At 35.8% G+C, this 27,590-nt stretch overlaps 1 protein-coding gene and 1 long non-coding RNA gene across 2 annotated transcripts; both read right to left on the bottom strand.

Annotated features, from left to right (window-relative positions):
• Positions 1 to 242: 242 nt before the first annotated feature.
• Positions 243 to 1,227, bottom strand: LOC145012887 (uncharacterized). The gene is made up of 4 exons (XR_013664711.1): positions 898 to 1,227; positions 713 to 759; positions 530 to 590; positions 243 to 372 (listed from the first exon to the last, which is right to left on the bottom strand). It is a non-coding gene; the product is annotated as an uncharacterized LOC145012887 (long non-coding RNA).
• Positions 1,228 to 4,582: 3,355 nt separating this feature from the next.
• PANK1 (pantothenate kinase 1) lies at positions 4,583 to 9,130 on the bottom strand. The gene is made up of 10 exons (XM_078970091.1): positions 8,784 to 9,130; positions 8,171 to 8,338; positions 8,030 to 8,076; positions 7,797 to 7,913; positions 7,411 to 7,530; positions 7,227 to 7,321; positions 7,039 to 7,132; positions 5,902 to 6,033; positions 5,710 to 5,822; positions 4,583 to 4,991 (listed from the first exon to the last, which is right to left on the bottom strand). Exons 1-10 carry the CDS (start codon positions 8,863 to 8,865, stop codon positions 4,823 to 4,825), a joined length of 1,137 nt encoding a protein of 378 aa, XP_078826217.1. The 5' UTR covers positions 8,866 to 9,130; the 3' UTR covers positions 4,583 to 4,822.
• Positions 9,131 to 27,590: the final 18,460 nt, after the last annotated feature.

The following is a 27,590-nucleotide window of genomic DNA, read 5'->3' on the forward strand; positions in this document are numbered from 1 at the left end:
CTTCATAATCTTGTTCACACACATAAACACTATTGTAAAAGAAGATGAACTAAAATTATTATGTAAATTCTTTATTCCCAAGAAAACGGAGTGAGAAAACAAAATAGTACAAGAAAAAGAACATTGAATAAGAAAAAGTCAAATAAAGAAGAAAACCACTCTCAGTAAAACTTTGTACTTATATATATATATATATATATATATATATATATATATATATATATATATATATATACCTGATTGATTATTGTCGGTTGGTGTTGATGCATATTCTTTCTATCCAGCTGGATTGTTGTCTGTATTGGCGCTATTGGCAAGATAAAATCTTACAAGCTTCTCTGGTTGTTCCTTGTCTTTACCTAACTGATTTTCCTGTTGAAAATCATAATTTAGAATTTTACATTATATTTGACCTGCAACACCAATCGACATTGGAGATGAACCCCGAAAAAAGATAGATTGATTAAACTAAAATAAAGAAACCACTTTGCAGCAGGTGGAGGGAAATCAAGAGGAACCCGACACATACCTCATTCACAATCGATTAGATGACAAAGGCTCAATTTTGATTGCTTCACATGGGTTACTCCCTAAGAAAATAAGCATGTAGCAACATCAAACAACATTTGAAGACCCAAGACTTTAAAAGGTTCACTCAAGACTTTTAACAAACACGCGGTGCGCAAACGTTGCAACATTTATTCAACCTTACCGCTGGTATCGCCCCATGAAAGAAAGTCCAATCCCAAGGTTTGTGAGCTTCAAATCAGAACACCACATCAATTTAGCGGATGGTGGAGAATGAGAAACAAATACCAATCAATTTTCAGCAACAATCTATCGATTGTCGTAAGAGCAAGGCATTGGGACGAGCGATAAAAACCACAAACAACATACCCTAATCTGAAGCGGAAAGAGAGAGATAAGTGGGAGTTTCGTCACAGTCGGCATTGGAAAGACAATCGAACGTGGTTGGAGCCGGATTGAAAATGCAAGATTAGTGTGAATGATGATCGTCTGAGAGAAGACTCAGAATATATTAGAAAGACATTTGATGAGGGAGACGGTGGGAAGCTCAACTGGGTTACATAATACTCAAGAATGAAGCGGTGAGTGAGCACACTAATCCAATTTTTATTGGTTATATCGGCAGTGGAATCTATCTGGCAAACAGTAGCATATTAACAAAAGAAAAAAAAAAGTTAAAAGTGCTCCAATAGCAAGGCATTACTGTCACGGGCGAGGCTACACTTGTATAATGGGTCACTTGACCCACCTAAAATTTTCTTTCTCACATCTTATATATAAAAATTATTTGGGAACTACCTTTAATATTTAAAATGACTCATCTTGTCTTTAATTTGTCTACCAATAATATATAAATCAAGACATCTATAAGCCCATATTTTATTTCAATAGCCCAATAAAACATATAAATAAATAAAAGAAAAAAAACAATATTTATTTGCAATTGGTTATCTAATCTGATCTACTACTATTATTTTTTAACTTTTTTATTCACATTGATTTTAATTTTACTTAAATAGTAAAACATATGGTTTTCTGTTCTAGACTCGCTACTGATTACTGTTCCTTAAAGAACTCAAAATTAATAATAATAATAATAATAATAATGATAATAATAATAATAATAATAATAATAATAATAATAAATGTGTTATTTTTTCAAATAGGTTAGATTACTTAATTTCTCTTTTTTTATTCTACCTCATTGTATGATTTATAAAAGTCTCAGTATATATTACGAATTGTTTGCTCTCCACAAACGGTACGATATTTTTGTTGCTTTAAGAAGCCCCTAAAATATAACATATGAAATTAGCAAGTAACCACTAAATTAATTAGTTACTAAAGATGGCACAAGAAAATACCTTATGTCGATTTGAAGTTGGTAACCGTTGTTTGTGACATAAATAGTTAAATAGTAGTACATATTATAATTGTTAAAGCAACTCATACCTTCCAGTCCTTTCTCCAACTATAGGTCTCATATTATTTTGCGTATTATGGGATGGTGGATGTTGTATTCTACTTAGTTTACTTCTTTCATGCTTTATTTTTTTGGAAAGTTCGTATACAACAGTTTTTTGTCATACACAACAATTTATGCATTATATAGTTGTACAATACAACATTTTAAAACACAAATTGTTGTATACGGAGAAAAAGTGTTGTATACGAATAAGTTCTCAATTTTTTTCATCATTCATCTTCAAAACCAATTTCTTCAGAGGGCTTCAACCTAGTTCCCGAATTTAAACAAAAATAATAAGGAAAAAGAAAAGAAAAGAAAAGATACGGAAAAAAAAATAAAATTCGTGTTTTGTATTCCCGAGTTTGAGAGAAATTGAAGGAAAATTAATCATTTTGTTCTTTATTTCCAAATCGAAAAGAAAGTTAGGAGGGAAAATGATCCTTCCATTTTCCTCTATTTCATTCTTTTAATGAAACTCGGAAATATCATTTTCTTTTACTTTCTTCTCACTTCCACGAATTTTCTTTCTATTCTTTCGTTAAGTTGAAATTGGGAATCATATTAGCCTTTGTTTGGAATGACTTGTCTTCTTAAGTGTTGACTATCACACGGTCTATTTCACCATCTCCGATAAATCAGCTCCCATATCATAAGCCACATCATCAATTGGTTGAGTGGATAATAATTGGGTAAAAACCTAAATATGACAAAATTACCATGTTTTTTTTGTCCTTTTATGTTTATAGGAGGGATAGATTTATCATGAATGACTCCAAAATTTAAATACTTTCTACAGTAAACCTTTATATTAAACATAATACAAAGACTAAACATTTTTATTAATAGGGATAATGACTTAAAAGGGTAATATATTTTTCGATTTGTACATATTTTGTCATTGAGTTTTTTTTTTCGTCCATATTTACCTTTCAACTTGTTAAACTGTACACATTCAGTCCTTATGACCGGTTAGTTGGGAAAAATGATTTAATATGGTAATATATTTCTCATTTTGTACACATTTAGTCCTTAATATTTTTATATACATTTAGTTTTTAATATATTTTTGTTTCAAAATAAGTCAATTTTGTTTTTGTACTCATTCAGTATTTATGAATGGTTTCTTTAGTTTTTTCTCACGACATCTTACGTGGGACAATCATTGATGAGGTGTTGTGATCTCGACTGCTAGGTGGCGTAGATTTTGTGGTTTAGCTTAGGTCTTGTGTTTTACGTCGTAACTTCTTCATACGATATCAGATTTTAACGATCTTTATATCCACATGTTCATTTTTTGAGTCTACTATAACTTTTGTGGAGATTACTCCCGTTAAAATATAATATATTTTTACTTACAAATTTATAAATAAAAAATAAAAAAATAAAAAAAAATAATAATAATAAAAAATAAAAAATCATACATGTATTCATAAAAATGTATGGACATAAACATCGTAAGTAAAATTATATTATTTTTTAACAGGAGTAATCTAATCGAAAGTTGCAGTAGACTAAAATACGAACGCACATATATAAAACTCGTTACAATCCGAAATCATATTAAGAAGTTATGACGTTCAAAACACATTATCTAAGCAACCAAGCAGTCGAGATCGCAATGGGCATAAGCATCAAAAGCCCTAAACACCTCATTAATGATTGTCTCATGTAAGATGTCGTGAGAAAAATCTAAATAAATCATTTATAAGTACTGAATGATTACAAAAACAAATATAATTTATTTTGCAACAAAAAAAAAAATTCAAGACTAAATGTGTACAAAAATATTAATGACTAAATGTATACAAAGTGATAAATATATTACCCTACTAAGGGCATGTTCATCACGGAGCGTTTAAGAGCTTCTAGCGTTTGACAAAACGCTCCGTTTTGAACAGAAAGTCCAGTTCGGCACTACAAGTTTCTAGCGTTTAGTTTAAACAAAACACTACAAATCCAAATATTACTTCATGTAACGTTTAACAAAACGCTACAAGCTATCCGCTACCAGCTAATTCGGCCGAAAACGCCCTAAGTCGTTTTTTCTTGTTAACCTGGAATAGCCAGTCATAAAGACTAATTGTGTATGGTTTAACAAGTTGAAAGCGGTAATAATAATAATAATAATAATAATAATAATAATAATAATAAAAAACAAAAAAAAAAAACTTAGTGACCAAATGTATACAAATTGAAAAATATATTACCCTTTTAAATCATTATCCCAAAACTAAAATATATTCAGAATCGGTCAAATGTTTAAAAATTAAAAATAAAATTTATGTGGTTTCATTTTGAGGGCTTTGGTGTAACGTATTTAATATAATCTTCAATTTCTACATTAAACTTATAAAATACTAAAATAGAAGAAGGATTTAAACTGAAAGTTAAAAATAAAATGAGTCGGTATTATATATGAGCATATTTCTATTCGGGTAAAAAAAAAAAAATACATTGTAGAATTGATTCAAAAAACTAGTATCTTGCTATTTCCTTGCAATTTGACCAAGAAAATTATAAAGAGTTTAATAAAATAAAATCTGTTTTTCTTTTTCTGACTTAAAAACCTACAAAACCATGTCAATGTTGTGGTTGTAAATTTCCCCAATGCATAAATGTACATCAACTTCTGTTGACCGAAGTAAAGTATAAAATGACAAAAGTACAATAACATAACTGCATCACCTCTCTTTTCCTTTCTCTCTCTCTTTCTCTCCTCTACATTCTTTTCAATTTGTAATGGGACCCACTATTACACTTGTTAAATATAACATTATAATATTAATAATAAACAACAATGGATGATTATCAATGTTAAAAAACAGTTCAACTGCTGACGTGTACACGACACTCTATAATTCCATTATCAGTCAAGTCACCAACAAGGGAGTTGCTATTTGGGAATTCTTCAACAAGTTTATAATTCATAAATGCCCCCACTGCCCCTAGGAACCCCTCGTGTCTTAGAAACATTGCTTTTGCCTCCCCTTTCGACCTAAAAAGAGTCTCAACATTTGTTACACTGAATGACAAGGGCATTTGTGTCATTTTCACTTACAAGTTTCATGTTCCATATTGCTACTACGGTTACAAAATTATAAGTACATTGCTAACATGAAAAAAAGATTAAGTACATTTTAGAGTAAATTACACGAATGGTCCCTATGGTTTGGGGTAAATTGCAAGCTTTGTCCCTAACTTATTTTTTTCATTCGGAAGGTCCCTATTATTTGTTTTTATTACGCGCTTGTTCCTTACTGTTTGTTTTTGTTACGTGTCTGGTCTCTATCTTATCTAAATAGGGAAAAATTGTGGGATGGGTAAGGTAAGGTAAGGGGAATGAGGTTAGAGGTGTGTTTATTTAAATAAATTAAAAAATCAAGAGCAAAATAGTCTTTTTAGGTAAGATAAGGACCAAGCGCGTAACAAAAAAAACAGTAGGAACCTTCCGAGTTAAAAAAAAAATAAGTTAGGGACCAAACGTGCAAATTATTTTAAACCATAGGGACCATTCATGTAATTTACTCTACATTTTACAAGTTTCATGTTGCATATTGTTATTACTTATTATAGGTAAAAAAAAAAATATAAGTATGTTTGCTATTATGGGTAAAGAAATGAAAATATATTTGCTATTATGAGTAAAAAATAAAATGTGAAAAAAAAAAGTAAAGTAGGTTGTTATTTGTTATTATGGGTGAAGAAATAATTACCAGAAATCAACTGCCACAGATATTGTGTCCATGGTGTATGCATGACCACGTATGAAAAATCCTCCAAAAAATATTTTCTTGAGACCAAATCGAAGTGCATTTAAATACGCAATCTGAAAAGAGCAGAAAATATAAATAAAAATAAAAAACACATCATAATTAACATTAGCAAAAGAAAATATGTGGGCCCACCTGTCCTATATTGTTGGAGATCATTCTTAAAAGAGACCTTGCAACATCTTCAGGTTTGTATTCTTCAAGCTCTTTGTTTTCTGAAATTGCTTTGCCAAAACTAGATGCAATTGCTGTTGATGAAAGGCCAATCTATTCCAAAATTTTAACATTTTTTTTAGTTTTGTAGATAATAAATTGAGTAAATTACTGAAATCGTCCTTATGCTTTGGTCAAAATTTCACGTTTGGTCCCTAACTTTTTTTTTGCACTCGGATCGTTCCTGTGGTTTGATTTTTTTGCGTTTTTCGTCTCTTACATACATAAAGTTAGGGACCAAACGTGCAATTTTGACCAAACCATAGGGACGAAAAACGCAACAAAATCAAACCACAGGGATGATCTGAGTGCAAAAGAAAAAAGTCAGAGACTAAACGTGAAATTTTGACCAAACCATAGGGACGATTTCAGTAGTTTACTCTAATAAATTTTACAATTATATATATATATATATATATATATATATATATATATATATATATATATATATATATATATATATATATATGCAATAGTAACTTTTATGTCTTTAAGTTTTTACCACAAATGTTTAGTAAATGGGACACTTTTAGTCCTTAAAGTCAAAACTTTTACATTTTTGAGTTTTGATTAAGTTTTTGTGCTTTTAGGGTTTTGCCACAAATCTTTAGTAACTTCGACACTTTTCATCCTTGCAGTGAAAAGTTCTATATTTTGGTCTTTTTGCGACAAATCTTTAATGAGTTTGACACTTTTCATCCTTGTAGTCAAAACTTTTACATTTTGACATAAAAAACACAAAAAACCTCCTTTACAATTTTGCCACCATATTTTCCCAACTTTGGCAACTTTCACATTATTGCCACAACATTTTTGGATTTTCTCCACCAGTGTCCCTTCTTTTGGTTGTGGTAACTTTTAACATCTAACTTTAAGGGTTGTCAACTTTCTCTCCTGTTTGTGGTGATTTACACTTTCAGCACATATTTTTTAAAGTTTGCTGATTTTCCCCATATTACCCCAAAAGCGGCGTATCCGCGAGTTCTTTGCTAGTTTTAATTAAACCATACAACTTTTTTTCAAAAGAAATAAATAATTATAATTCAAAAAAACAAGTACCTTTAGATAATCCATTCCACCATAAATATCTCCAACAAGCATATCAATCACTCTATTGTTTCCCTGATGACTCATCTCCAGCAAATCATCAAAACTGAGCAAAAAAAAAAAAACATTTGAAATTGTAAAAAAAAAAAAATAAAAAATGTTGGTTTAAATCAGAAATTTATAAAATATTTTCAACTAACCTCTTGCACTTTGTTAAAAGCTTTCCCAATCCCCAAAATGTCCCTCCACCTACACTCGTTCCACTTACTCTTTCATACTTTCCATCTCCATCAACCTAAAATAAAATCTCATGATTATTTAGTTTCAGTAAACAAAAAAAATAAATTGTAAAAAAGGGTAAAAAGGAATTAATAATTTATTTACCTTTATCATGCTTACACCAGATCCAATATTAACAAGAAGATATGGATATAAATCATTGTGATCAATTTTCACATAATTTCTTTGTCCATTCACGTATGTGAAAGCTTCAGATGGCACTGCCTATTCAGAAGCAACTTTAAATCAATATTTAACAAAAAAAATACTTACGAAAATGGAAGAACATTTTGTAAAAAGTTAGGATTTAATGTGGAAAAGCCTCATTTTCATCAGTTTCTCTATTTAAAAAAGAAACTTAATTTCTGTTTACCATGTTTGAAGATGTAATCGATCATGAAATGATCACATGAGTATAGAAGGGTAAAATGGTCATTTACTCACACTCGGAAAAACTTTCATTCAGTCCAAAAAAGAAATAAGAATCCCACCTTTAAAAGAAAATTTGCTCCTGATACAAGGCTGCTCATTTCTTCTACCTTATCAAGACTAATATCAAGCTTTTCTTTAAAAAGATCTGCAAATTTAAATGCTCCTCCACCTGTTGCCTTCATCATGATATAAATATATAAAAAGCATCAGCTAATAGCTTATATACATACATACATACATACATACATACACATATACATATACTTTTTGATAAAATATCAATGGTTTTCACCTTAATAATATTCTTGTCGCTTGCTGGGAACCCATAATGTTGAACACCTGAAAGCACCATGATCCAAATTAGACAAATTTATTCAGCAAATCATAAGATATTGTTAAACTATTTTACAAAATATGAAAACAAGATGCATACCTCTACATCGAAGCTGCTTTGATGATATGAAATCCAAACAATCATTGATTTTGCTTGTTTCAAATTTTAAAAAGTAAAGCCTTCCATTAAGAAGACGTCCATCTTTCTGTGGTTTATCTGTAGGTTGTTCTCTTTCGGTGGAGAAATACACCATCTTTATGAGAGAACCTGGTAAGAGCAAGATTTGGTGAATAAATTAGTTGGTATTCAAATATTTCAGCAATAGAATTGGTTGCCATTAAAGATAATCAGTAATTTCTTTGCTTGAAAGTTGCGACACTTCCAATTTCGACTTGTCTCAAATAAAAATTCCATTTTTGAAAAGATCGCGGCCTAAATTTACCGACCGTTGGCGATTGTTACCAAAATTTATGATGATGATCTTCTTCGAAAAGTTTTCGCATCAAATTTGGTTTCTAAGTGTGAATAACGTACTTGATTATACAGTAATTAGTTACTTCTGTTATGTTATGTGCGTGGTAAACAGCAATCGAGATACAATACTGATCAGCGGGAGAATCGGTTGAATCGGATACCAAAAATTCGAAGAAAAGAAAAAGAAATGATCGAATAGAATCATTCAAGTGAAATGAAAATCGGGAGAACTGGTTACCTCCTATATCAAGAGCCAAATGCGAAATTTCATCTACTGGTGGATTCGCCAATGTCGCTTCCTCAATTCTATCGCCCTCCATCGTTGTCGCTCCCAAAAACACACACAAACACAGGGTAAAAAATTAGGGGTTTGGGGATAATTAGGTGAAGTGGTCGATCATGGGTTCAATCAAAACACTATATAATAACATTTGTTGATGTCTTATAGAACAATTATTGGTAGTACAAAGAGGAATGACTACTGATGAGAGAGAAACACAGACGACAAGTTGAACATCTTATCGATTTGTTCAAGGCAGTCGCGAGTGAGAACCATGTTTAACATGTCGAGACTCGAAAATGGCATCCCAATTTTGACTTTTTTGAATTCCTCGTTTGACTTTCAAACATTGGATGTTGAGGGGTTTATTTAAATGGGATGATACGAAATCACCATATTTGATATTGTTGTTTGTGAAATTCTGATAAGGGCTTGTAAGGCTCTTGGGTGTGGGTAAGATTGTGGTAAAGCTATCGGGTGTGGGTGTGAGTGTGAGTGTGATATGAGCTCGGCTAAGAATTGTCGAGTCTCTCTTCTCATTATTGTATCTTCTCTTTTCCAAACGTCTAGTTGTATGTACTTATTTTTTAATTTTTTTTTTTTTTTTTTTTGTAATTTATATTCGATAAATACTCCTAGCCCTTGTCATTTTAAACCACATCAATACCTCCATTTCTCTCACAATCACTTGAAAATGTATTAATTTTCATCTTCAGAAGAATTTCAAGTTATGATTGAAGTTGTTGTCGGGGCTGGTAAAATATTACAGCAAACGTACAACACTTTATGCAATGACAAAGCCAAAAGCTCGCATCGGAGATCACAAATATATTCAGAGAGATCGTGAACTTCCCACCAACTTTTATGCAAGACTACTTTGACGAGTATGTGGTTTTTTAATGCTACTATTTTCAAAGGCGATTCAGAATGTTCAAACCTTTATATGAACATATAGTCGAAGATTTGACGAAGGGGTGTCGTTATTTCCAACAACATTTTGATGTTAGAGGTATGCTTGGTTTCACTCCACTACAAAAATATGTAGCCGCACTTTGTCAAATAACATATGACATCCATGTTGATGCCTTAGACGAAAATTTTAGGATGTCCGCTAGAACTGCACGAGATGGTCTCCATTATTTTTGCAAATTTGTGATGAAGATTTACGATCCCAGACATTCACATAACCCTACAAGCAAGGCAATGACATCATGTAATTACATGCCCAACATCCTAAAGTACAGGGATTTGCTAGAATGCTAGGAGGCTTAGATAGCCTCCATTGAGCATGGGGAAATTGATGTACCTCACACTATGGTGAATAAATGCAAGGTGATCATGGCCTCCTAACAGTCGTACTTGAAGTAGTGGTGTCACATGATCAGTGGATTTGGCGTGCCTTTTATCAGTTTTCCCAATTCGCTTAATGACATCAACGTTCTTAATCGGCCACTGTTACTCAAAAACATATATGACAGATCTACGTCATATTCATCTTTTCAAGTACATGGAATGTCATATAAGTATGTGTTAAATATGACTCGGGCATTTGGATCAAGTTCATGGAGCATTTGGATTATGTTCATGGAGCGTTTTGATCACTTGGAACTCAATGGGGCACTTGGGCTTCATGGAGCATGTGACAAAGGAACAGATCATCTAAGAAATGAATGGATCGCCTAACAAAGGAACAAATCAAGTGCCAAAGGTATAGATCGTACAGAAGGGGAGTTGGAGCACCTTGAAGAGGTTTGGAGCACTTGGGAGTGATATGGAGCAACAAGGGAACCTTGTTGCGCCATATGTTGAAGGGATGGGCCAAGAAGGATGTTTTTGTGCCAAGGGCATACCTTCTTGCGCCATTATTCTCCCTCTTGTGCCATGTGTACTCCTATTGAGCCATGAAGTATGCTCTTGCACCATGTGTGGCCTTATTGTGCCATGTATGTTTCTATTGTGCCAAGGTGGTGGTGTTGCTCCAATCTTGATGTTCTTGTGCCACACTTGAATCTTGTTGCGCCATCCATACAGTTGTTACGCCATCATGATGCAAGTTGGACCATATTGGTCCTTGATGAGTCAAGTATGCTATGAAGTCCTCTATGATGCTCAACATCATTCAAGGATGCTCAGAAGTTGGTATTGCTCAAGGATTACACCATGTTGTATCACCATGATGGATTTTGGGCCATTAGTGTTCATTATGCGTCACTTGTACATCATGATACTCCACTATGGCTCAAGGTGCTCCATTATGTGTGTTGTTGATGCTCATGAGTTGTATGACATGGAAGAATGTTCTAGAAGATGTTGCATGGCGGAATATGATTGTTTGTCACCATTCATAGGCCTATAGGACAATGGGGCTAGCCCATTAGGGTTTAGGTCTGATCCCTCAAGTATAAATAGGGATGCATGCAGAGTTATATGTCTTATGTCTTGTATCTTGAATTCTGGAGTGATAGGCGAATCTTTGTGTAATTGTACTTGTATCCTCTGTTTTGAGAGCTCTGAAATAAAAGAATACTCCCCTCTTGCCCATGGATGTAGGTCACCTTGACCAAACCACATAAATATTGTGTCTTTGTGTACATATAGTTTTTCTTGTTATATGCATTACTTTCTAACAAGGGTTATCAAAACTTGGCAAGTGGCATCAAATTTGTTCTGAGTCTTGACAAGTATCGCTTGTTTTCCCTAACAAGTGGTATAAGAGCTGCAGTTGGTGTTCTGTTGATTGAAGATGGCATCTCACAAGTTCGATTTGGAGAAGTTCAATGGTTCGAATGATTTCACTTTGTGGAAGGTGAAGATGAAGGCTCTTCTAGTTCAACAAGGATGTGCAGTGGCAGTGGAAGGAGATGCAGAACTACCAAAGGACATGGCGGCTAAAAGGAAGGTGGATATTTTTGAAAGAGCGCATAGCACTATTCTGTTGAGTTTGAAAAACTAAGTACTGAGAGAGGTTGTGGATCAAAAAATTGCTTATGGGCTTTGGGAGAAATTGTGTGACAAGTATTAGAACAATTCACTGATGAACAGGCTATACCAGAAGCAATGTTTGTATACTCTTAAGATGTCGGAAAGAAACCAAGTGAGGGATCATCTAGAGAACTTCAATAGGATCATCTTGGACCTACAAGGTATGAATGTAAAGATTGAAGATGAAGATCAAACACTTATCCTCTTATGTTCACTGTCGAATTCTTATGAGAATTTCGATATACCATGTTTTATGGTAAGATAACGATCACTGTGAATGATATGAAGGATTCTTTGATGTCCAAAGAACTGAAAAGAAAAGTTTCAGTTGGAGAAGAAGTCTCCAGTTCCGGTGTAACATCCCAAAATTTAAGACCAAAAGTTTCATTTTTAATTAAGTAATAAAGAAACCATTAGTATAAAAATATCCATCGTGTCATCCAATAACAATACCAAATGTCAATAATCAAAACATGTCACATTAAAACATCATCAGAGTATATCTCCCAAGAATCTTATTTGCGGAAATCATGGTATGATGCACTGCGATCATGTTGTCTCCTTTCCTTCTGAAGAAGAGGTACCTAAAACCTAAATTGAAAATCATAAACACAAAGCTTAGTGAGTTCCCCCAGCATACCACATACCATACAATAACATACTGTCAGACATATCTGGGTGCCTGGCCTACCCTGCTTATCATATCTGGGTGCTCAACCTACCCGTGTCAGGCATACCGGGGTGCCCGACCTACCCCTGTCAGACATACAGGGGTGTCCGACGTACCCCTGTCAGGCATATCTGGGTGCCCGACCTACCCTGCAAGGCATATCTGGGTGTCCGACCTACCCTCCGGTTTATTTCAACCAGTTATGGGGACTATTTCACCCTTACCACTACCATATAAAAACATAGCATAAACATATTTTCAGGCATATCTGGGTGCCCGACCTACCCTCCAGTTTATTTCAACCGGTTACGAGGACCAATCCACCCCTCTTACCACTATCACAAAATATCATAGCATACTAGCACATAAAGCATAACAGATAGTGGCATACGAGACAATTATCACAAATACAATCATATCTACTATAATCAGCTACTAGTGGGCTGACATTAGTGCCTTTGACCCACTTCTACACGAAGGTAACTCGCTTTGAATACTGGAAAGTAGCTGAAAAATCCTCGGCTCTAGATATCACCCAACTCAAGCTCCTAAACATAAAAGATTTCCTTTAAGTACCCTATCATACTCATAACCCCTTAAGGGTCAACTTTGGTCAAAGTCAAAGTCAACATCCTGGTCAAAGTCAAAATTCCGAGTTGACTCAACTTGTCGAGTTGACCCCTTAAACTCGCCGATTTCCATAAATCATAAAACCATGAAATCGAGATCCAACTCATCGATTTCTTTCATGAACTCGTCGAGTTCCTCCCTATCAACAGATTAGGGAGTTCTCAAATCAACCCGTCGATTCCATCCTTGAAATCATCAAGTTCTTCCTTTTATAGAATTGGGACACTTCCCCAACTCGTCGAGTCCCTCTATGAACTCATCAAGTTCTTCAGTTTAATGTATTAAGCCATCATTCTTCGAATCTAAGTCCCATATTCCAGATCTGGGCTGAATACATATCTAGGAGGGTAAAGTTTCCAGCTTTACCCATTAAGACCTATCCTAGAAGAAATGAGCTCTAACCCTAACTCAAAATGGCTTGGATCCAACTCCAAAAACCATCAAAACTTCAAAATAAGCCATAGGGTTACAGATCTGGACTCTAGGGATGATTTGGTCACGTAAAGTTCCTATCTTTACTTGCATGCATGACCTACTTGGCTCAAAAGACCAAAAAGATGGTCTAAAAGTTGCATAGGACTTCCATGGCCATAAACTTGGCACCTTTATGCCATGAAGTCCTCTCAAGACCTTAGATCTGAAGGGTTTTCCCACATAGGATGTACAAGTCCCAAAAACCAACATAGATGGACCAAAACATGAAGGAAAGCATCCTAAAACTATATCTAAGCATGCTATAGACAAGGTAAAAACTTTATACCTCAGATAAACCAGAAATGACACCCAACTTCTGGATCTACTCTCCTGCTACACATCCTTGCTCCCTCTTCAATTACCTTCTTCTTCCAAATCACCAAGAATGCAGTTGGCTCAAACTCTCAAAAATGAATTAGGGTTTTGTGGCTAGGTTTAGGGGCAATAGAGGCTAGAAATGATGCCGGGTTATGGGGGGTTAAGGTATTTAAATAGAGTGCAAAACCCTAAAAATTAGGGTTTTATTTTGCCAACCTACTCATCGAGTTAAGGCTTCTCAACTCATCAAGTAGACTTCTTAACCCGTGTCCAAAATCCATCTCTACTCGACGAGTTTAGGGCCTCCAACTCATCGAGTTTCTATACAAAATTGTATAATTATAAATTAAATACATACCAGGAATCATGCGGTACAAATCTCCCCCACTTATCTTAGACTTCATCCTCGAAGTCTACTGCTGCTGGAAATAGCTCTGGGTAGTGCCCCCTCATCTCATCCTCCGGCTCCCACGTCCATTCCAAGCCCTTGCGGTGCTGCCACTCCACCTTCACTAACTCTACCCTCTTATTCCTCAGATCCTTCATCTTTCTGTCGAGAATGGCTACCAGTCTCTCAATGTAGTTCAGATTGTCATCCACCTAAATATCCTCTAAAGTCACAATTGTGGAGTCGTCCACTAAGCACTTTCGTAGCTGAGAGACATGAAAAGTGTTGTGGATCTGACTAAGCTAGGACGGAAGATCCAACCTATATGCCACCTTGCCCACCCGGGCTATGGCCCTGAAAAATCTGATATACCTAGGGACTAGCTTGCCCCGTTTTTCTGAAGTGGATGACACCTTTCCAAGGTGACACATTCAAAAGGACAATATCCCCGACCTGAAACTCTAGGTCTGATTGGTGCTTGTTGGCATAGCTTTTCTGCCGACTTTGAGCAGTCTGGAGCCTGCTCCAGACCCGCTGGATCCTCTCCGTGGTCTTGAGCACCACCTAAGTGCTCCCCATGACTCTCTACCCAACCTCACCCCAACATATTGGGGTCCTGCACTTCCTCCCGTACAACATCTTGAAGGGAGGCTGGTCGATACTGGCGTGGTAGCTTTTATTATAGGAAAACTCTGCCAAGGGAAGATAGGTATCCCGGTTACCACCAAAGTGTAGAACGCACGCCTGTAGCATATACTTCAAAGTCTGGATGGTCCGCTCGCTCTGGCCATCCGTCTGCAGGTGGAAAGTTATGCTGAAGTGTAGACGAGTACCCAACTCATCATGAAATTTCTTCCAAAATCTGGAAGTGAACCGCACATCCCATTTCACCACCCGTTCACCGTCACCACAATAGCTGGAAAATTCATGCGGGAAATAATACGACTACACGGGTTACCTCTTTCAATTATCAGTGAAAGGGACATGATCTTTTTGAGTCAATTTTGGCAAGAACTATTCAGATTGAACGGGGTGGACTTGAAACGCAGCACGACATACCACCCCCAAACTGACGGGCAATTGGAGGTGGTGAACCGTTGTTTGGAGACTTATCTTAGGTGTTTTTGTTCAGAAAAACTGAAGAGTTGGGCAAAATGTTGGTGTGGGAAAATTTTTGGTATATTACATCGTTCCATACATCTACAAAGTGTACTCCTTTCAAAGCCGTATATGGAAGACACCCACCTCCAATCATCAGATAAGAAGGTCAACAAACAACCATCGACTCCTTGGACCGACTTTTGGAAGATCGAGACGCAATATTAGATGTTTAAAAATGAACCTTTTAAGAGCACAACATAAAATTCAAGTTCAGGCAGATAAGAAGCAAACAAAACAAGAATTCAATGAGGGAGATCTAGTTTATCTCAAGCTCAAACCTTATAAGCAACAGAGTTTGGCTAAAAGAAGATTTGAAAAGTTAGCAGCCAAGTACTATGGGCCTTACTCCATCTTAAAGAGAGTCAGTAAGGTCGCTTACAAGCTCGACTTGCTAGCTATTGCCGCCATACACCCTGTCTTTCATATCTCCTAACTTCGTCCTGCTTTTGGAGTTCCTATGAAGACCATGGAGTTGCCTTCTCATCTAGATGCTAACATGGAAATGGTGGTTCAACCCTAGAGCTCAAAGGGGTCAGAAACAAGATAGAAAACCACAAGGAATTAGAGGTCTTAATCCAATGGGAAGGGTTGACTGAAGTAGAAGCTACCTGGTAGGATTTCACCAAGATGACACAACAATTCCCAAGTTTTCACCTTGAGGACAAGGTGAAGGTTTGGGCGGCCGGTGTTGATAAGCCCCAAGCCATGTTGGTTTACCGAAGGAGGTCCCACAAGCCAAGGGACGTGACTAGTACCAAAACAATAGTCAATTAGCTTCTGGAAGAGGGGAGTGTCCCTGGTTTTATTAGACCATTTTTAGGACTCGTTATAGTCATTAGTGATGGGTTTTAGGTAAAACAAATAAACTAGAAAAACAATTCCTAAGTTCACATGCAACCTACTTTGGGTCTATGTTTTAACTATTGAACATATAACTTTGAATTGCAAAATAAGAACCCTAAAGGAGAGAGGCTATTTTCGAAAATAACAAACTAGGGTTTAGGAGTTACATACCTTTCAATTGTTATAGCAATCAATTGACAATCCTCTTGATCTTGATCTTGTTGGAAGCTTAGCACCACAAATGTAATGCCTCTAATGGAATCACACCCAAGAACTAGCAAGAAGGAAACTTGAAGGAGAGAGAGGGAGGGAGTATGCAATTTTCGGCCGAGGGTTTCTTCAAAGAGTAGGAGTGACCGATTTTAGGAGTTAGGAGGCTCCTTATATAGCTGAGGGATCTAGGGTTTAGGGAAAACCCTGATGCTCCTTTGCTTAGGGCCTAAGCAAACCCAAGGGCCTTATCTAAAACCCCTTGGAAGAAATCCTTAGGGTTTCCCCTATAGATTTCATCCACCTCCTTCCAGGGAGGTTCTGTAGCCTTCCACTCAACTATCTGATAATTGCAAACTAGTCCATGTACCTTATAATTAATACTTTTAACCCCAAAATTAATTCTGATTAATTTTTGGCTAACTATTAATTAAACATAAAGATTCCCAATTAATATATTAATCTTTTAACATATTAATAAATCGTTTATATTGATTTATTAATCTTATAATAAATCAATCTCTCCTTTCATAATTTCCTTGTCCAATTGCTAGGTTTGAGGGCAACCCAAAAGGACTGTGCTGCTATCAATTCAAGTACATACAAATTATAGTTATGGGCTTAGACACCTAATCCAACAGTCTCCCACTTGGATAAGTCTGTAACTATAATTGCTAGTATGACTTCTAAATTTGACCAACAAATTGTAGCTTCCAAAAGTTGTTGTCAAACTCTGACCCAGTCAGTTACGTGTCCTAAGATAAGTGATCACTTGACCTTTCGTTCTACTAGATATCCCTAGACATAAGACATGGAATACAATCAATCTCTTTGTCCAGAATCTATGTTTCCCGATTTCTGATTTGTGATGATATAGGACTTCTAATCGAACACATCAATTTAGTCCTGGTTGGGCCCAACACAAAAGTCAACACCAAATCATCGAGGGGCCCACAGATATCGCTTTTCCCGTTAGGGCAAAAGGAACGAATAAACATTGATTCATATGCTTGTATATTTTACTCATCAAACCATACATGACAATACGTTTTATAACTCCAAGTTACTGATGTGTTTTCGTATCACCAATGTATAGCCGACTTGCAAATTACAACTCATACATCTCTGTTTCAAGATCATAGGTATTATCGTCTCAGTATTACTTGTGATGAATTCCATGAAGTAATACTCTGAGTGTGGGTTTATCCAATGCTCAAATCTCACTCTCTAAGTACTCATGAACATTGCAGCAATTCTATTGCTATGTCTATCCTTAGACAATCTGGAACTCGATTCATGACAGTCTTAATTCACTACTTACTTCAAAAAGTACGAGCGACTGTGGAGTTTGAACAATCATATTATTCGGGAAGTAAAACATGCAAAATATGAAACACAATAATAAACAATTGACAAAAGGCAATAAACAAACTCATAAATAATACTTTATTATTTAATCACCAAAAGTCAATTAAATTTACTTTGTAACAAGTTTCTGAACTAGACTAATCTAACCATTAAAACTAATATCATCTTTCAGCCCTATGCTTCGAGCATTCTGAATATGATTAGCCCTACTCAGACCCTTTGTGAGGGGGTCTGCTAGGTTATCTTCATATGATACCCTCTTTACAATAAGATGACCTTCTTCTACTCTATGTCTGATGAAATGGTACTTTCTGTCGTTATGTCTGGTCTTACCATGGTCTCTGGGTTCCTTAGTTAAGGCAACCACTCCCTCATTATCGCAAAATAGTTCCATAGGCTCTTGGATGGTTGGAACAACTCTGAGATCCCCGATGAAGTTCCTCAACCAAGCTGCTTCTTTAGACGCTTCACACGCTGCTATGTACTCTAATTCACAAGTAGAATCAGCCACCGGATCTTGCTTGCAACTTTTCCTAGAAACTTCTCCTCCATTTAGTAGAAATACCTAGCCAGATTGAGAACGGAAGTTATCTCTATCTATTTGAAAGTTGGCATCACTGTAACCATCTACTCTCAAAGTATCATTGCCACCAATTACAAGGACCCAGTCCTTCGTTCTTTGCAAATACTTGAGTATATTCTTTACTATTATCCAATGAGCTCTACCTGGGTTTCCCTGATAGCGACTGACAATGCTCAAAACAAAGGCCACATCAGGGCGAGTACATGTCATAGCATATATGATCGATCCGACAGTGGAAGCATAAGGTACACGACTCATGTCAGTTATTTCCTCATCTGTACTAGGGCATTGAGTCTTACTCAATCTTGTGCTGCTCTAGATAGGTAGCTCTCCTTTCTTGGAATTTTCCATACTAAACCTCTTTAGTACCTTCTCCAAGTATGTGCTCTGACTAAGTCCAATTAGTCTCTTCTTTCTATCTCTCAATATCCTAATCCCAAGAATATAGGCGGCTTCTCCTAGGTCTTTCATGGAAAAACACTTTCCAAGCCAAGACTTAACTTCGTTCAAGGTTGGAATGTCGTTACCAATGAGTAATATGTCATCGACATATAACACCAAAAAATTACTATACTCCCACTAGCCTTGATATACACGCAAAACTCATCTTCACTTCTAGAGAACCCAAACTCTTTGACTTTCTCATGGAAGCAAAGATTCCAGCTGCGAGATGTTTGTTTCAACCCATAAATGGATTTCTCAAGCTTACACAATTTATTGGGAAACCTTGCATCAACAAAACCCTCTGGCCGATTCATGTAAGCATCCTCAGCCAACTTCCCATTAAGGAAAGCAGTCTTGACATCCATCTGCTAGATTTTATAGTCATGAAAGGCAGCTATGGCGAGCAATATGCTGATAGATTTAATCTTGGCTACTGGCGAGAATGTTTCATTATAGTCAACCCCTGGGGTTTGTGTGAAACCTTTCGCAACCAGTCTAGCCTTGAATGTGTGTACATTCCCATCCATGTCTGTCTTCTTCTTGAAGATCCATTTGCACCCAACTATCTTATGACCCGATCCATTATCAACCAAATTCCAAACTTGGTTGTCATACATGGACTTTATCTTGCTGTCCATTGCCTCTTTCCACTTGGAAGCCTCTAGGCCTGCCATTGCTTCCTTCTAAGAGACTGGTTCATCTAAATTCACAAGTGTCCTATCACTGATGAATGTGTCACCGTCTGAAGTAATGTGAAAACCATACAACTCAGGTGGCACACTCACCCTAGTGGATCTTCGAAGAGGTAATGATTTATCAACTGGTTCAACAGGAATTGTTTCCTCTGGTTGAGTGCTAGTGTCATCTAAGGTTCCTTCATTAGTTGAATCTTGAATCTCTTCAAGGTCAATGGTACTCCCACTGTCCTCTTTGAATATGAGCTCTCTTTCTAGAAAGACTCCTCTTCGTGCTACAAAAACCACGTTCTCACTAGGTCTGTAGAACAAATATCCAAAAGATTGTTTTGGGTAACCAATGAAAACACATTTCTCACTTCTTGTTGCTAGCTTGTCATGAGTCTCTCGTCTTACGAAAGCTTCACAACCCTAGACTTTAATATGTGCTAACGAGGGAACTTTCCCTTTCCACATTTCGTGAGGTGTTTTGACAACCTTCTTTGTTGGGACAAGATTTAGGATGTGAGCGGCTGTTTCTAAGGCATAGCCCCAGAAATGAATTGGAAGTGGAGCACGACTCATCATAGAACGAACCATGTCTAACAAGGTTCGATTACGCATCTCGACCACACCATTTAACTGTGGTGTCCTAGGAGGAGTCAGTTGTGAGACTATCCCACATTCCTTTAGATAGCCGTTGAACTCAATGCTAAGATACTCTTCGCCTCTATCGGATCTAAGTATCTTTATTTTCCTGCCTAATTGATTTTCGACCTCATGTTTAAACTCTTTGAAATTTTCAAATGTTTCTGACTTATGTTTGATTAAGTATACATAACCATATCTATGATAATCATCAGTGAAAGTCACATAAAATTGTCACACCCCAAAACCAAGAACGGCGGAAACGTTCTGGGGCGGAGGACGTCATGTATAGTATCACAACAATGAAAAGTAGTAAACAAGCAACAACATCATCCATTGCATTAATAATATAATTTTAATACAAGTTTATTCTGTCAAATTATAATAGACACTAAAGTATAGATCAAAATGAAAGATGAGTCTTGAACGAGCTCCATCTTCTCTAAACCTTGCATCGGTACCTATCTATGATTGACCTGAGGATATAAGTTATTTTGAAAGATAGTATCAGTTTTAAAGCTGGTGAGATCATAAGTATTTTAGTGTCTTAATTTGTATGTAAGTATTTGATTGTATATGAACTGTAAGTATTGAAAATGTATATGAACTGTAAGTATGAAAATGTTTTGAATGATCCTAGGAAGCCCTATGCTTCCTACTGAAGGTAGCCTTTTACCAAGGCATCTAGTGTCTGTGTGTGCGCGTCTCTTGTAAGAGTGTGTATTTTCCCAAATCTAACTATCATTAACCAAAATATAGTTTCTACATTACCGTGCATCGTGTGAATGTTCACGAAGTGAATGTAATGGGAAAAGGAAATAGTACTATGGTGTAGTATCGAATAACTACTACCGTACTAACTACCTTAAGTCTATTGTAGTCTCGTAAGTACTGTAGTATTTGCAATAAATAACTACTTTTGTACTCCTATTGCCTTATTTGAGGGATAAGGTATAATGTGATGGCTAGATCCCAGGCTAGACGCTCCCCTGTCAAAGGGATTTTGAGACCTTTACACGCCCATGCATATATGCACGCCGTGAACATCCACATTACTATGATCATTTATACCCGATATAACTATCACAATGCATTGCGATTCATCGGTATAGTTAGATCCTGAACTTTTTATGTGCTATAGCACCTAGTGATGTCTGTCCTATCATCGTATATGTAAACGTACTCATGTAAGTGTAATCATGTAAACATATCTATGTAATAGTATAGTAATGTACTGTACTGTTCTACGTGTGCTAGCTGTAATGTGTTCTCTCTCTCTATCTAGCATGTATAGTAATGTACTGTGTGTACTAGATGTAATGTATGGTCTCTCTCTATCTAGCAAGTATTGACTCATGAATGAATGAACTCATTGTATGATATCGTGTTCTAGTAATAGTTCTAGTATTTCCCTGAACTACCCCTATGGTAGCTTACTAGTAATGTAACTGATACGTATGAACATGGATGTATACCCCTGCTAACCAAGGGTATTGAATGAACTGGAAGAACCTTTATGACTATATATGTACACATGATATATAACTAATATTTAAAGGACCTTCGAACGGATACCCGATATCCCACCAGACCACATCTCAAGCGCGAAAAGGAAATAGGGTAGATAGCCTTCCTAAGTCTTTTAAACATTCCTTATATAACTATACATATATACGCATGCATTTTATAATATAAAATCATAAAGTAATTTTTGTAAATCCTTTGAACATAATTATTATCTAAGAAAAGATTGACTTGTTGTCAATCTATAAAACGGGTTGAAAGTATGGGTTTGATAAAACAGTTGAAGTATAAAGAAACATTTGTTTGAAACACAATTGTAAATGAATTTGAAATGAAACATACATAGTAAAATGTATTGTTTAATAAGGAGTTTTAAACATATAAAGTGTTTATGAAAAACATTTGAAGGAAATTGTTTGGTAAAACGGCTAATGAGTAGCCAATCATTTGAATGTTGCTTATTAATCACATGTGATTGATATAATAAGTAGCATGATTCTACTTGTATCCCCCCCCCCCCCCCCCATAAAGTATTTAAAAACATTTAAAAGATTGATTTAGGGGTATGAACTCACCTGTTGTGGGTGATACGGATGAACTGAAGAGGTAGGACTACTAGGTGTCAAGTGAAGTCTTGAATACACTCTATGATCCTAGTTAACATATATGTAACAAATTAGTCTATAAACAACTAATAAACAAGTCAAGACACCCTAGGACATGCTAAACACCTTTATTAAGTGTTATTAGCCTCTAGGATTGCATCTAAGTGTTTGTAGGGGAAGCTATTGTGTGTAGGGCTCAAGGAAAACTCCACCATGAGGTTCACGGCCCTAATGATCCTAATAAATGAGTTTACGGCCATGAGCTCATAATTATGTGTCCATTTGATGTTTGATGCTCTATAAGGTCCTAAGAAGCATTTCTACTTAATGGCTTGGTCCATGGAAGAGTTTAGGGCATTATATAACTCCTTTTAGGAGTTTACGGCCCTGGGACCATATTCCTTGGAGATTACAACCGTAATCTCCCTTGGGAGGGTGCTTTTGGTGTTTTCAAGTCCCTAATTTAACTAGGAACTAAACTAGGCTATTGTACAAGGCTTTAGAAGAGTTTATAGCACCATTTGGCACTATTGTTTGGAGTTCACGGCCCTGGAACTTCTTGGGCCGTGAACAACTTACTATTGGTGTTCTAAGGGTGTTTTCTAGTCCTAAACTCATTAGGATACATGTCCAAACTAGTCTCTTGGCTTAAGGAAGGCTTTTAGGGTGTTTTGGCACCTAAAAATGGAGTTCACGGCCCAAGAACATCCTTGGCCGTGAACTCACTTCTAGCCTTTGTTTATTAATGATGTTGTGGTCTTAACATGTCATTGTAGTTTCTAGGTTGAGTTCCAAGGCTTGGAGGGACATTGGGCACACTTTGGCCCTTATAAAAGAGTTTACTCCCCAAGGTGTTCTTGGGCGGTAAACTCTCAGATCTTAGTGTTTTCCTATGATTTCTAGTGCATTAAGCATATAAGAAGCTTTAAAACAACACTAGATAGAAGTACTCACTTTCCGGAATGAAAGTCCGAAGACCCTTGAGAGAGAATTCGGCTTTTCTCTAGTTGGAAATGTAACTAATGAATAAATATGGTTCAGAATCCTATATATAGTCCTGGGATTTTTGGTAGAAAATATTTGTATTCATCCAATGAACTCTACTATTATAGGGTTTTGGAATAACAGTGTTGCACAAAACCCTAGTGCATCCACTCTCCTGATATCTCCTTAAGTGTAAATCCTAAAATACTCAAACTTATACCTAAAAGTCTGGAAATTCTCTGTAACTGTTCTAACTTCTATTGATTTGATATGGTTTGTACAGAATGGAAGTTTCGGATTGTCACAAAAATTGATTAGCATCTGTTGTGGTTGATCTGAAGGGTCCACAAACATCTGTATATATATGAGGTCCAACAAACCTTCACCTCTTTCACAAGACCCTGTGAATGGTGATTTTGTCATCTTTCCCAAAAGACAAGATTCACACAGATCATCTGATTTTAGGTCAAATGATTCCAACAATCCATCCTTTTGGAGTTGGACTATGCGTTTCTTGTTAATGTGTCAAAGACGACAATGCCACAAGCATGCCTTGTCTACACTATTAGGCAAGTCAATATTAAACACACTATTTCCTAAGCTATCAAAACAAGTCACCATTTCATACACACCATCACAAGGTAAAGCTTCAAACATGAAAACACCATTCTTATAAACAGAAATTGAACCATTTAAATCATTAAAAGAATACTTAAAACCTTGTCTGAACAATGCATGAAATGAAATAATGTTTCTCATCATCTAAGACGAATAGCAACAATTCAATAAATCTAATCTAACATCATTACTAAGCAAAAGTTGATAAACTCTGATCTTGGTCACTGGTGAAGACTTCTTGTTTCCCATGATCAATTTTATCCTTCCTCGCTCTATCTCCTCACTTTCCTTTAACCCCTGCAAATCAGAACAGATGTGAAAACTGTTGTGTTATGAGCATTCTAACACTCTTAAGTGTACATGCAACCCTAAATACCTTGGATCTATGTTTTCTCTATTATACATGCAAATATGAACATCCAAGGTATTATCCTAATCTAGCATACAAAACTATCAATATAACAAGATAGAATACATACCTCTTTGATGTAGAATGTCTTCATGAAGCTTGAGTGCCTAGTGCCCCAAGTGTGACACCTCAAATGGTTCACACAACACCAAATACACTTGGAATAACTTGAGAGAATTCTACACTTCTTGAAAATTGGCTAGCCCTCTCTAGAATAATACTAGTGGCCCATTTTGATCAATAATAAGATGTTTATATAGTTATACAATTAGGGTATACCCTAATTGTCATGACATTCCATTTCCTTGGATCCATGGGTTCAAATACACCATGGAGCATCCATGGAGCATCATATGGGTTTTGGCCCAACTAGATAATCCATGGAGCATTAGCCCACTATATAAGTATGGATGATTTGTACAAACAACCCATATATTTAACTAGTCTTCTTTTGATCACTTAATTAATCCTAGATTAATTCTTGATCAATACTAATTAAATAATCTTATTATTCTTATTATTAATATACTATAACTTATAATATATTAATAACCACAATTGGATGAATCTGTCAAGTCAAGGTCAATGTCAAAGTCTTGAGCTTGAGATTGAATTCTTCTAAGTGTCTTATTTCTCTCATTATAGTCTATCCAAGTGCATGATGCCATGCAACCCAAATGGACCATGCCGGTTCGGGTCAAGTCTTACCAATTATAGTTATGGACTTAGACATTAATCCAATAGTCTCCCACTTGGATAAGTCTAAAACTATTATTGCGTATGACTTCAGGAACCAACTGGCAATCGTAGCTCTCAAAAGCTTCTGTCGAACTTTGACATTGTAGAGGAACTCTGACCTTTGTCAATGACTTGTCCATTGGATAAGGGATCATATATTCTTCCATTCTAGATATCATATGGACTGAGACATGGATTATAATCATTCTCTTTGTCCATTTGTTGTTTCCCGATTTCCGATTTATGACGACTGACTAATTGAACAAATCAAATCAGTCCTGGCCCGGCCGAGCACTTCCATTTGTCATCATCAAATCATCGAGGGGCCCACAGATATCGCTTTTATCCCGAAGGTAAAAGGAATGGATAAACTTCGACTCATATGGCTTGTTCTACTACTTGTTGAATCATACACAAAGGCACGTTTTATAGCACCGAGTTACCAAATGCGGTTTCGTGCAATCAATGTACAACCAACTCATAGTAACAACTCATATCTCTAGGTTTGAAGAATATAAGATATTATCGTCTCATGATCACTCGTTTTACAATCCATGAAGTGATTCCAATGAGCACGGGTTGAATCCAATACTCAGAACTTATGAGCACTCATGAGTGTTGTAGCCATTTGTCCAACACCTTAGACCTCTGCAAGACAACCCATGACAGTCTTAATTCATATCTACTTCCAACATATGACCGACTGTGGATGGTTTGAATAACTTAGTCATTCTGGAAGAATAACCTAGTTTATTCGGGAAGTCAAAACATGCAAAGTGAAACACAATAATAATTGAATCAAATATGGTATCAAAACCTATGAACATAAATAAAACACCTTTTATTTATCACCATATGATTACACATTATTCATTGTATACTGTTTCAGCTATCAACTTTATTCTTGAATTTAAAATAATAGTTGTCCCATGCTCCAAGCATGTACACTATGTTTTCTAAACACTAGTCATGCCATACACCAAGTATGCATACTATGTTTGTCTATGATCTTTACTTTGTGAACTAGATCAATTGAACATAACTTCAATGATTCTCTTTTCACACTCCCAAATCCTTGCTGTAAATACAATAATTCCAAATTCATGTCATTTACTGAAATCTGTTAGATTCTAAACTTATATGCATTGATCCTCTTGTAATGATTATGCACAAATTCACAAAGACTTGGCAACAATCATTATAGAGTATTCCAAAGGAGATCATTTCCTTGGAAACATCCTTCTTGCATTAAGTTTCCTTAATTTTACACAGATTGACAATTTCTGACTTTGAAACATTTCCAGATTCATTTTGACTATCACTTCTGAACAAGAGTTGCCTCCTTACAGATTTTGTCAATATGGTCCTTCCCGAATTAACACTATACTTCCAACTGTCCTTGAGCAACCAATCTTTGGTAAACCTTAGATTGTCCTCGATAATTGTTTAATATTTTTTAGTCATATCCAGTTCTAAACCTTTTTCCCTTCTTAATGCCCCAGGCATTCGGAAAATTTTAGAAAGGATGAATATAGCACATGTAATCGATCCTATATCCGAAGCATATGGGATACGATTCATGATGTCTCACATAGAGACTAAACCAGTCTTTTTCTATAACATTTCCATTTCTATTTGCCAAGTTCTCATAATTCAGATTATGAAAAGGGATGCCGTAATCATAATCGAATTTTAGAACGCAAATAATGGACCCATATACAGAATTTCCTTATGTTGAGCCATTCCAACATGAAATTCATATATATATCCTTGACTAAATGATTAACACCTTACGGTCTAAGCTTATAGATTTGAGATGAAGTATAATTTCCTCTCCCTTAATTATAGCAAAACAACTTTTCCCAATTGAAACCTTTTGTTTTCTATAATTAACATTGCTAACTTCCAATACTTATCATAATTATCATGCTCCCACTAACATGATGATTATTAGCATAACACTTATGATCCCACTAGCTTTGACATGTACCCAGAAATCAACTGAACTTCTAGAATTCAATACTTTATTGACTTTCTTACCAAAGTTTAGATTTTTGATACTAGATTGCCTTGATAAGACTTTATCAATATCATACACCTCTCTTAGATAGCTCACATGTGTGTCTAAATAATTATGAAGAGGGATGTCGTAATCATAATGTTTAGACCTTTTGTCATTCCCACAATTGCTATCTACTCAAAATCTACTTAGTGAAAGAGTTTCCTTACCATCATTTTCATGAATCGAAGAGCAACCTTATGACACTTAGATTTAATGGTGTATGTGTTCTTATCCATGTGAATTGTCAAAACCATAGTCACAAGACAAGGATAATGACAAATCCAAACACATATGGACTAAACTCAATCTTAACTTCTTGCCACCTGGCAGCTCAAGGGCCTGCCATTGCTTCCAAGTTGTTGTGCAATAAATTGAGAACTCTAAGAACTCATATGCAAAGCCAACTTTAACTGGGATGGGCACAGAATATGT

The sequence above is a fragment of the Lactuca saligna genome, chromosome 8, assembly GCF_052625555.1.
Source record: "Lactuca saligna cultivar CGN05327 chromosome 8, ASM5262555v1, whole genome shotgun sequence".
NCBI classification, from domain to species: Eukaryota; Viridiplantae; Streptophyta; class Magnoliopsida; order Asterales; family Asteraceae; genus Lactuca; species Lactuca saligna.

Bases quoted from the DNA above. Each gene is read 5' to 3' on its own strand.
- PANK1 (XM_078970091.1), bottom strand. From the start codon at position 8,865: ATGGAGGGCGATAGAATTGAGGAAGCGACATTGGCGAATCCACCAGTA. The intron at 8,339-8,783 runs GTAACCAGTTCT...TGCTCTTACCAG, and splicing joins TTTGGCTCTTGATATAGGAG to GTTCTCTCATAAAGATGGTG. The intron at 5,823-5,901 runs GTGGGCCCACAT...TGCTCTTTTCAG, and splicing joins TCTCCAACAATATAGGACAG to ATTGCGTATTTAAATGCACT.